The 11,814-nt window shown below is 42.0% G+C and overlaps 1 protein-coding gene across 2 annotated transcripts; it reads right to left on the bottom strand.

Annotated features, from left to right (window-relative positions):
* Nucleotides 1-3,322: 3,322 nt before the first annotated feature.
* On the bottom strand, nt 3,323-10,878 carry LOC140529473 (alpha-1,3-mannosyl-glycoprotein 4-beta-N-acetylglucosaminyltransferase-like protein MGAT4E). 2 transcript variants are annotated; one of them, XM_072648171.1, is made up of 4 exons: nt 10,400-10,878; nt 9,511-9,640; nt 6,297-6,450; nt 3,323-4,534 (listed from the first exon to the last, which is right to left on the bottom strand). In XM_072648171.1, exons 2-4 carry the CDS (start codon nt 9,616-9,618, stop codon nt 3,399-3,401), a joined length of 1,398 nt encoding a protein of 465 aa, XP_072504272.1. In that variant the 5' UTR covers nt 9,619-9,640; nt 10,400-10,878; the 3' UTR covers nt 3,323-3,398. The 2 variants fall into 2 exon arrangements, with proteins under 2 accessions (XP_072504272.1, XP_072504271.1); XM_072648170.1 differs by having other exon boundaries at nt 10,663-10,878.
* Nucleotides 10,879-11,814: the final 936 nt, after the last annotated feature.

Here is an 11,814-nt window from a genome sequence, read left to right as displayed (position 1 = left end):
TTATAAATAGTATTGTCTCATAAAATTGCGGTAATCAATGAAGGGAAAACCCAAAGGGTCAATCAATCAACAAGTTAAGCACTTTCCTGCCTTTCCAGTCTTCTTACACTTTACTCCTCTCCATGTACTTTGTGATCTATGCTGTTCCTCATATAGAACATCTCCTGACCGACCCCTGTGCTTAGTGTTATCCTTCCTTGTATCTAACTTGCAATTTTCCTAGCTTCCTTCAAGAACCAACTCAAATCCCACCTTCTTCAGGAGGCCTTTCCTTGGTCCCTCTCATCCCCTTCCCTTTAGTATTACCATGCACCTACCCTGTACATGTATATATATATATGTACATAGAGGTTTATACACTGTCTTCTTCATTAGAATTTGAGCTCTGTTTTTGCCTTTCTATCTCCAATACTAAATACAGTGCCTGGCACAAAGTAAACTTGGACCTTCATTTCATGGGGTGCCCAAGTCATCCATACTCATTTCACCCCTGCATCCACTCCTAACTTTCTAGACTTTCCTATGTCCTCCTTTCCACCCTCTTCCAACACCCAGCTCCTTTTTATAAACTGTTACCATCCTCCATTAAAATATAAGCCTCTTGAGGGTAGGCACTTCCTTTCTGCTTGTATTTATATTCTTAAAGCTTAGCACAGTGCCTGGCATATAGTAAGAAGCATCTATCATAAGTTCTGTCTGTCTATCTAAAAATCAATACATGTTTTTTGATTGACTGACACCTATACCATGTGCCAGGCACAGTGCTAGACACTGGGGATACAAAGGGAAAAATAAAATAAACTCTTACCTCAAGGAGTTTATATTCTATTGGTTGATAGACTATGTAGATAAGTATACAGCAGTAGCTATTAATATTTATTGCTTGAGTAAATACATGATGACAAAAAGCTACTATGAATTCAGTAACACTTTTGAATGAATTTGTATTTATTAATTACATTTACCTAACATTTGAAAGATAGTAATATACATGTGAGGCATTATAGATTATAGAAGGAATGTTCGATTATTTATTATATTAAACAATGCTGCATATTTTGATGTGGCTAAATAAAAATAATGATCCTTTGCACAAATATGGATTTGTGGACCCGTTCTAATACCTCTATGGCTTCCCATGAGTGGGAACTTCTCTGAGATTTAGTTTTCTCATCTGTGAATAGGTGATCATAGCACCTATTTCACAGGGTTGTTGTGAAGATCAAATGAGATATTTGTAAAGCATTTAGCACAGTGCCTGGCACATAGTTGGTGATTAATAATATTTGTTCCCCTTTCCCTTCTTTTCTCATCCCACATAACCAATCAGTTGCCAAATCTTACATTTTTACCTTGGAAACCTCTCCTGTGTCTGACTTCTTCTCTTTATTGACACAATTTTTATTACCTCTCTCAATTCTTGATTTCCAAATTTCTTTCCATTCCAATCTATCCACAGTCAGGAAAGTAACTGCCTTTAAATGCATGTCTGACCATGTGACTTCCCTTATTAATCAATTCAAGTGGTTTCCTTTTGCCTCTAGGATAAAACAAAAACTCTTCTGTGTAGTTTTTAAAGCTTTTTACAACCTAGTTGTAACCTATCTTTCCAACCTCATTGGACATTGCTTCCTCTTCTAAACTCTTATCATTCAGTTCTCTGTTCCTTATATGCAATGCCCCATTGCCAGTCTCATTGCCTTTACGTTGGTTGTCCCACATGTCTTAATATATTCCCCCCTCTTCCTTCTGCCTCATTGAATCAATTCCTTTAAGCTAAAGTTCAAGGACAAACAATTAACAACAATAATAAATAACAATTACATAGCATTTTAAGGTCTACAGAGCACTTCACATGTGCTAACTTTTAGACCCTCACAACAACTCTCTGAAGTGTTATTATCATTCTCATCCCACATGACCAATCAGTTGCCAAATCTTACATTTTTACCTTGGAAACCTCTCCTGTGTCTGACAAAGATTTTATAGATGACAAAGCTGGGGCTGAGAAGAGTTAAATGACCTTTCCAGGGACAAGTAAGTGACAGAGGCAGGATTTGGACTCGGATCTTCCTGATTCCAAGTTCTACACTTTATTCCTTGTGCTACTAGCTCAAACCTCATCTTCTGCATGAAAGTTATGCAGATCTCCTAAGCTGCCAGTTCCCTAACTCCCAAACTTCCCTGTGTTTCATTACTTTGCAGTTAGTCTTTTGGGACACATCTCCCTTATCAGAATGTAATCTCTTTAAACAGGAGGGATTGTTATATTCTTTACACTTATATCCTCAGCACCTAGGACAGTGCCCAACACCTAATAAATGCTTTTTGGATTGGTTGACAATTTAGTCTAACCTCCTCATTTTACACATTGAACCTGAGGCTAAAAGAAATTAAATGGTTTGCTCATTATCACATAGGTAGCAGAGCTGAGATTCAAAGTTGTCTTCTGACTCCAAATCTAGCATTCTTTTCACTCCACAGTGCAATTCTCAAAGTTGATTCTTCCTTGATTTCCACTAATAGAAGTGTAACGTCATGAGTAAAGGAGGCTACAGTCAAATTGGATTGATCTCATATCACAGCTTGAATATTATGTCCACTTCTAGGTCATATATTTTAGAAGGGATATTGCCAAAATGGAGGCCATTCAAAAGAGAGCAAACCAACATGATGGAGGAGAATATAATCCATACTTGTGATGATCAGGTGAAGGAACTAGGGATTTTCATTCTACAGAAGACTAAAAATGGGTTATGTTAGTAGGCTTCAACTATTTAAAGAATTTTCATGTGGAAGGGAGATTAGATTTGTTCTATCTGGCTTTGGAGGACAGAACTAGACTAATGACTGAAAGTTTAGGGAGACAGATATTAACTCAACATATGAAAAAACTTCCTAATAATTAGGATGTCACAAAACAGAATGGGCTGCCTTTGGGAATGGTTAGGCAAGTCAAGCCAAGTCAACAAGCATTTTTTTATTGTACTTACTAGTGCCAGTCACTGTACTATGCAGTAGGGACAGAAAGAAAGGTAAAAACAGTCCCCACCCTTAAGGGCCTCACAATCTATAGAGTTAAGATTTCTCTCACCAAAATATCTCCAATCAGAGGTTAGATGAATACTTGTGTCAGGGATTCATGCTTTGGGTGACCTCGGAGAGTCTTTCTGTCTCTGTGATTCTATAATCCCTTTGACCTTGGTGGGGAAGACAAACCAAACAAAGAAGGGTACATTCCTTGTCTATAAGGGGTAGATAATCTCACTCAAATTGCATCTTTCCTGTTCGACAGGGATGGGCCCCAAAGGAGACTTCAATAGTGATTTCAAGATTTTAATTTTATCCCTTGTGTCAAAATTCAAGCACCCACCCTGGAGTCGCTCAAATCTTTCCATCTATTGCTCAGGCTTGCTCCAAATATTAATGTGCTTGATCATTACTCTACCATGCTGAGAGGTATTCACTACTAGCTTCAGACAGCTCACATTCCTCCCTGTCTTTTTATTCAGTATCTTGTGGTCCAGCTTCCCATTTACCAATGATCCCAGCAGAATGTAGTGGGTACAGACTTTGGGCTGTCCTTTGGGCTCATAGCCTAATTCTACTTTGCCATCCTTCAGCTTCTCATTGTTTTCCTGGTCTGTACCCGTCAACACCTGCACCCGAGTTACTGTGGCTGCTTTGGCCAAAACCACAGTTAAATGGTTGCCAACCTTAGGCTCCAGTGCCCAAAAGAACCCTCCCTCACCTAGGACATAGGCCTTTTGGGGAGAAACATGGTTTAAAATCTGCAAATTACTGTAGACAGTTGCGGGTGGATTGTTGGGGGACTCCTCTCTGTTCTTATTTTTGATGACCTTGTACACTGGTTTGTTGGAGATGCCCTCACTGGAGAAGCTCACTTGATGAAAGAGGGAAGGGCTGAATTGGATAGGATGGTTCTGGTCACGCAGATTTCGGAAATGGTAGAGAAGCACTTCAGGAGGTGCCTCCCTGTAGAGGAAGAAGAATTGAGCTAGCCGAGGGAGGTCATTGGAATGCAGGAGTTTGCCAATGAAGCCCTGTGTTGAGAATTCCATTAGTACCCAGTCATTTGTCTTCCAGGTCACTATCTCTCTCCATATGCAAGTGACAAAGTTGGGCAAACAGTGGACATTATCTTCAATCATCAGGAAATAGTTAGAGAGATTGGCAGCAAAATTCATAAGCAAGGCATGCGCCACATTCTGATTAAATTGGACCATATTGGAGTAGGCCTCACTGAGATTAGTTTTCAGGGACCTCATAGGATGGGGAGTAGACAAGGAGCGGATCACCAGCAACTGCCCTGCTAGTGTTTGTGGACTGAAGGTCTTGACAATGTCAGTGATGGTCTCATTGAACCAAGTAGGATCAAGGGTAGTCAGGTAGACCAGCACTAGGATATTCTTCAGCTCATCCTCAGAGGAAGCAAGGAATAGCGACTTCAAGGTACTCATGAGGTAGTTGCCCTGGGGATGCAGCACAGAGGACAGACCTACAGTCATTAGCTCTGAAAAGGAAGCACCAGTGGTAGCATTAATAGCAGAAAGAGATGAAAATGACTTGTATCTTTATAATTTGAGTCAGTTCTCCATAGATTTGTGAAACAAGGCCTTTATTAGAGATACTTGTTGCAAATTTTCCCCCCAGTTTTCTGCTTTCCTTTTAATTTTGGTTACAGTGGTTTTGTTTTTGTGAAAAACTTTTTAATTTTATATAATCAAAATGATCTATGTTACATTTTGTAATGCTCTCTATATTTGCTTTGGTCCCAAGTTCTTCCATTATCTATAGATTTGACAAATAAACTATTCCGTGCTGTCCTAATTTGCATGGGAAGGATTTGAGATAGTCCCTGGGAATTTCACCTCTGCTCCTCTCTCTTCTCTTTCCACTTTCATGATTTCTTTCTCCCTTCCCTGGGGGATGAACCAGATAAGGTAATGCTACTTTACTTAGAAGTTTAAGTTAAATCTCCATTTATTTTCTCCTCATGGAGGATGATGATGAGAGTATGTATCTGGGACCCAGGAGTGGGGAGAATCTGAAGGAAAATATAAGAGTACACCAGAGATAAAGCTTGCCTAGGAATAGCTCTGGCCCAGCTTCTCAGCATTGTCCCTGGTGCCACAGGGGATAGATGGTATTACCTCCCATTTGCCTTCTTTCTACCTTATATGTTTAGAGCTATTTGTGTGTTGTCACTCTACTAGAAAGTTATGGTTCTTGAGAGGACAGATCATGTTTTTGCCTTTCTTTGTATCCCCAGCACTTAAAGCAGAATAGGCTCTTTAAAAAATTCTTCTTGAGTAACTGACTGACATAGATGGACAAAACTTGGATTAGATGATTTATAGAATCCTATAAGGATGCCAAAATTCTGGGGTTCTAGTGCACTGTGAAAAACACCCACCCACCCCCAAGAACCCATTCCTTTTCTTTAAAAATAATAACGCTTTCTAAAAAAAAATCTTTTGGTTTCACATCATCTACATTTCCCAAAGTAAACCTATCAGAGAGCCATTAGAACAAAGAATGGAAATGAGGAAAAACAGTGCAGTAAAACTAACCAACATATGGAAAAGGTCTGACTTTATATGCAGTATTTCACAGGCACGTTCCCCACTCCCTACTCTACCTCTTCCAAGCAGAGGACGTTTGGGCTTTCTCATCTTTTCCTTCTCTTTTTATCTAGTTTCTCTGCCATAGCTCTTCCTTTTCTCCTTCCCTCCCATCTCCCTCTTCCTCAAAGCCCTGCTAAGAATACCCTTAGCAAAGAATGACCAGAGGATCAGTCTAACTTGGGCAGGGGGGAGGGGAGGAATACAGGGTGGCAGGGTTTGATGCTGCTGGTTTTAGGGCAGATTGGGTTTGAGGAGAATAATGGACTTAGGATTCCAGGTTTCTACATTTAAAGTCTCATGGGCAACAGCCCTGCCTGTCAGTATTCCCCACCCCACCCCACCCCCCATAGCCTTCTTTCTTTTCTTCTTCCTACTTAACATCTTCATGTCAGCTGTTATATCCTTTAGCCTTCAGAGGACTCCATGCTTCCTAAATGGTGGGGCAGATAAAGTACTGTGCTTAGAATCAGAAAACTTCTGTTAGAATCCTCCTTCAGACACTTGTGTGACCTTGGGTAAGTCATATTTACCTAAGTCCCAGTTTACTCATTTGTTAAATGAGAGGGTTAGATCTGATGGCCTTGAAGATCCCTTCCATATTTACATCTTTGACCCCAGTTCTCCCCAGGTTTCCTTGGGGAGACTTACTTTTCTTGATGGGCAAGTTTCCAGCCAGCTGTTGATAGGAGGCGTTACTAAGCTCTGAGGGGTTCTGGATTTCTTTGAAGGTCCTCAAGTGACTTTTGCTCATAGAGGTAACTTGCTCCTGGGTGATTATCCAAGCCAAGATCTTCTTTTCCTCCTGCGGATGGGAATAGTTTCAGTCTTTCCACATATCCCACTCCAAGCCTCTAAGGCTGTGGTCTCCGAAGTGTGGAGTTGGCCTGACTCCACAGTTGGCTGTGTAATCACCCAACAGGTCACCTCTTAGTGATGTCAGGCTTAGGGGCATATCTCCAACACAACCCTATCCTTTCCCCCCAACACTTCCTTATTCTACCCTCCTCCTTCCACTCTAGGGTAGCTAGGTGGTACAGTGGATAGAGCACCAGTGCAGGAGTCAGGAGGACCTGAGTTCAGACCTCACCTCAGACACTTGACACTGACTAGCTGTGTGACCTTGGGCAAGTCACTTAACCCCAATTGCCTCATCCTGGGTCATCTCCAGTAATTCTGATGAATATCTGGTCACTGGATTCAGATGGTTCTGGAGAAGTGAGGCTGGTGACCTGCACAGCTCTCCCTCACTCAAAACAAAGTCAAGTGCAAGTCATGTCATTATTTCTCTGATGGCATGGTCTTCTTGGGCAACGAAGGACAAACACACGAAAGTCCTTCCACTCTGCAAGCTTCCAACCTTTACTATTCTGGGAGCAGTTATTATTTACCTAGGTATTTACCTAGGTATTTACCTAGGCACCCGTAGGGTGCCAGAAAAGTTCTCACCCTGCCCCATACTTACCAACTGCCTTTCTCCTTCCCCCTCTTCCACCCTCACCTCCCACATCTGCCAATCTCCTAGTGGCTGCTTTGAGGAGTGAAGGCTTGAATAGTGAAGTAACTAAGTGGGACAGAGGATGCTTTCACTCAGAGGTTCACAACCTTTCTGTTTTCGCTCTCACTGTCCTCACATAACCATATGGATACCAAATTTTGTTCTTGTTCTCTCTCTATACATATATACATACACATATATATATGATTATTAGTATAGTTATTGTTCATTCTTTGTTTTTGAAGAGGACCAATGACATTATGGGTCACATGAATTAGATTTAAGTGAGGCAAAGTTACAGTCATTAGCCTCACTCTCTCTTCTAGAGTCATCAAAATCCAGTGGCAAGACACAAGTCAGGATGACTGGTGATGGCTCAGGATGCAGTGGATGACTTTGGTATCTTTGATGTCTCTAAGCACTCCACAGCACTTGCTTCATGGCCATTGAATAAATGATTCTCATCTGCTCATTCCCCTAGGGGAAGTCTTCACATGCTTAGGGTAGTTATTCCTCTTAACTCACCAACAGGCTTAAGGTCTGTTGGTTACCCCAACTTGGTTTAGCCTATCTTCCTGGATAGTTTTATTGAAATGTGACCTATAAGCATGCTACAGCTTTTTAAAGCCATAGGAGAGAGTTAAGTGAAAGGTGGACACTAAAGGTGGATGATAGGCCTGAAAAGAAATGAGCAAACCCTTACATCAGAGGTGCTAGTCCTCCCTGAACACCCTATACATCCCAGTATAGTAGTAGAGGTGTGTGTGTGTGTGTGTGTGTGTGTGTGTGTGTGTGTGTGTGTGTGTGTGGAGAGAGACAGAGACAGAGACAGAGACAGGGAGGTAGAGGGTAGAGGGAGAGAGAAAAGAGAAGAGGGGTGTTTCCAGACCTAGTTTTTCTACTGTGGTGATAAAAATTATCCAACCTAGAATAAGATAAACTGAGGCAGAACTCAAAGCCCATGGTACTATATTAAAGGGTCAATGGTCCCCTCAGATCTTCCTCATGATCTCAGATGCCCTATTTTTATATGGTTATATATCTAAATATTCAAGAACAGCTATACCAAGTATAGAAAAATTCCATTGGTTGATATATGATGCATAAGCAAAAATGATCTGTCAGCAGGGTTATGAGTTGGGTGAAGCAAGGAATATCTCCACAGACTAGGTGGCCATAAGGTGGTCATAAAATGGACACCTGTTTGTATTGGACAAGAAAGAACAGTCTGGAGGTACAAAAATAAACTTGGGGGACTTTCCAAGTTGTTGAGTCACTCTGCCATACTGGGCTTGGTCACCATGACAAGGAAAAACAAGGGTGGAGGGCCTCTAGTTAACTTCCTATGATTAAGCAAGAGAACTTACAATCTGTAGCTCATAGCTCTGGGGCCAAATATACAGAATTTATAACCTTAACCCCTATGGAATCATAATGAATAGACGGATACTGATTAGAGTTTGAGTTGGGGCCCTCAAGGAATCAGCTTTCTTACCACTGAGTTCCAGTCTGCTGTCATCTGGGCATTTCAAATTGGATGTCCCACAGTCATCTCAAACTCAGGATGTCCCAAGAAGAACTTATATTTCTCCCCAAACCTAACCCTCTTCCAAATTTCCCCATTATTATTGGGGGGTGAACCACTGTTCTTCCATTCAGAAAGATTTACAACCTCAGTGTCATCCTCAACACTCTCACTTACCCCATGAGTCTCATCCATTCTCACACTCCCTATACATTCCCCTCTCCATTCACCCAGCTACCACTCTAGTTCAGACCCATAGTCAATTCTTGCCCTGGATGACCATATTAGCTTCTTATTTCACCTTCCTCTCTCAGAACTCCCCCATTCCAATAGATCCTCTATACAGCTGCCAAAGGGATTTTCCTAAACCACAGGTCTGACCATGCCACCCCCCTGTACTATGAACTCCTGTGCCACTGTTACCTTGAGGATGGCATTCTCATATCACTTCTTTAGGGCCAAGCTTGACCAGCCTCTGAGGTTTTGAGGATATTGATTTCTCATCCAGAATGCTTCTCCCACCCCAATATACTTGATTCGGATTCTACCAAGGGCCAGTTCAGCCCTGCCTATTTCCTTTGTGACATTGACTCTCCCTTACCTCCCAGGGTGACTGAGAGAATCAAATGAGATAATGTTTGTAAAGCTCTTAGCACAGTGCCTGACATAGAGTAGGCATGTTGTAAATGCTTGTTTCCTTCCTTCCTTAAATCCCTAGCTCTCTATTCTGAATTTTTACAGCATGGGCAGTCTATATTATATTATACAATACAGAATTTGATAGATCCTGTCTTATGGTACCCCCTTTTTGTTTTTGCTCCACTGTGGGCTCTCTTACTTACCAGGGCCTGCTCTTCATCAATTTCTGTGGTAGTTCCCAGGCTGAGGAGGAGCCCCAGGAGAATGGATGCAGGAAAGGCCAGTGCTGAGCATCGAGTGGAATAACGCATGGCGTGTAGGTGAGATTCAGCTCTGAAAAGGAAATTGAGTCTGGTCAGAATGGGGGATCTAGGATGTTTCTATCTCTACAGAAACTCAGAGCATCTTTCCACCTCCTTTGGAAGTCCCTCCTCCTTTCTATCTATTCATAATTGCCATTTTCACAAACCTTTGGCTCTTTCCTACCTGAAGACATCGCTGTACAGAACAGACAGTTACATGACACAGTAGATACCATAACAGACCTGTAATCAGGCATACTCATTTTCCTGAGTTCAAATTTAGCCTCAGACACTTAATAGGTGTGTGTATGTGTGTGTGTGTGTGTGTGTGTGTGTGTGTGTGTGTATGACCTTGGGCTGGTCATTTAACTCTGTTGGCTTCAGTTTCCTCATCTATAAAATGAGCTGGAGAAGGAAATGGCAAACCTCAAATGGGATAAGAAAAAGTCGGACGTGGCTGAACAACAATAGAACAGACACTTTGCCACCCAGTGGAAGAGATCAGCTCTATATGACTGTGTCCCCTTCTGCCTCCTGTGACTTCTCCTAGACCTCTCAGAGCCTTTTGGAAGTATCAGTGAAAATCAGGCAGGCTTTCTGGGAGGGACCAGGGCACTCAAGGGATCATTCTTGGAGAAGGGAAGTGCATTAGAAACAAACAGAGAAAGTGGGGGGCTGGTGGGGGCAGGGATAAAGGACAAGAGTTCAGTTTCCTCTCCCAGCCCCTGACCATCAAGGAGATATCTATAATTGGGCTATAGTAATGCACATTATTCCTCTGATTCCTCACCTGTTATCTATTCAATTGCTGAGCAATCTCCCCTTGACCTCTTGGTTAGGATTCTCTTGGAAGAACATTGGAATGGAAGTAGCTACCCAGGGATGAGGATGGAGGAGTTTGTAGCCTGGGTTTAAGCTACCTCTTTAAGCACAACAACCCACAGGTCTTTCTCTCTTTTGGCATCTACCTTCCACTCCCCAAGGGCTGAGGAGGAAGTGTTCAGTAAGTGGATTGTAAAGAATTAAATAGGAAATCCAAGTCAGTTCAAGCACCTCAGAACCACTGCCGATGATGGTAAGTTCATCTGTCATCTAGTCAACCTATTGCCTCTTAAGTGTGGGGTATTTCAGAGACTTCAGAGTTCACCCAAAGATTCAGGCGAAGGAACTTTAAAACCCCTACAGACAGTGGGGTTAGATCTGGACTCCTTGGACCACCAGGCAGAGCCTGATGGGACCAGAATTTGTCTCCTCTGATCTCTGGTGTGACCAAATAAATTTCTTATGGTCCCTCCCAGGTAACAGTACCCTAACAACCATTATTCCCTCTGAATAGGGACCAAGCTACCACTTCATCCTCAGGGGTCTGTGACAAGAGGGAGCCTATGGTCATCAGAGTATCATTGATTTAGATCTTGAAGACCATCCAATCCAACCCCATCATTTTATAGCTGAGGAAAATGAAGTCCAGAGTGATTTAACTGACTTGCCCTCCTACTATAGTTAAGACATGCCAGAAGTAGGATTTGGACTCTGGCCTGGAACCCAGAGCCAATACTCTTCCCATTGTGGTATACAGTGACTTGGGTGGTCTCCATCGTGAGACTAAAGAAAGGTTAAATAGAGCTTTCTCACTTTTACTCAGACTGGAAATGTTAGGGTAGCAGTAACTGCTCTCAGCTCACTTTTCTTGTTAGGGTGACAGAACCTCACACAAACAGGAGCCCAGCCCAGCCCTAGATAATCAAATAGTTTCAGAACCATTGGAGAACCCATAAAGTTCACTTATGGACGACGACTCCAGATCAAGAGCAGGGTATGTAATTGAAGCTTCAGTCAACACGAGAAGAATTAGGAAACAGCAGCTTATAAACTTTCTATGGCTTAGAAGAAGACCTACAAGATCTTCCTTCTGCTTGCCCTCCTGCTGCCACATTATTTTGATAAGTATTATTTTGGGAAAGAGGAAGATATAGAGAAAAATAGATTTTTTTTTTAAACCAAGGAGCTTTTATGTTCAAATACTCCATCAGATTTTTATCAACTGTGTGACTCTGGGCAAATCAATAAACCTTTTTCAGCCTCATTCCCTGTAAAATGGGGATAATAGTACCTGCAAGTAGCTCTGGGGGAGGGGTGTTGAGAGGCTTAGAGGATATAATGAATTTTGTAAAGCACTTTGCAGATCTCACAGTACAATATAAA

Source organism: Notamacropus eugenii, chromosome 2, assembly GCF_028372415.1.
Source record: "Notamacropus eugenii isolate mMacEug1 chromosome 2, mMacEug1.pri_v2, whole genome shotgun sequence".
NCBI lineage: Eukaryota > Metazoa > Chordata > Mammalia > Diprotodontia > Macropodidae > Notamacropus > Notamacropus eugenii.
The sequence above is the reverse complement of the archived record's forward strand: the minus strand, read 5'-3'. Positions and strand labels throughout refer to the sequence as shown.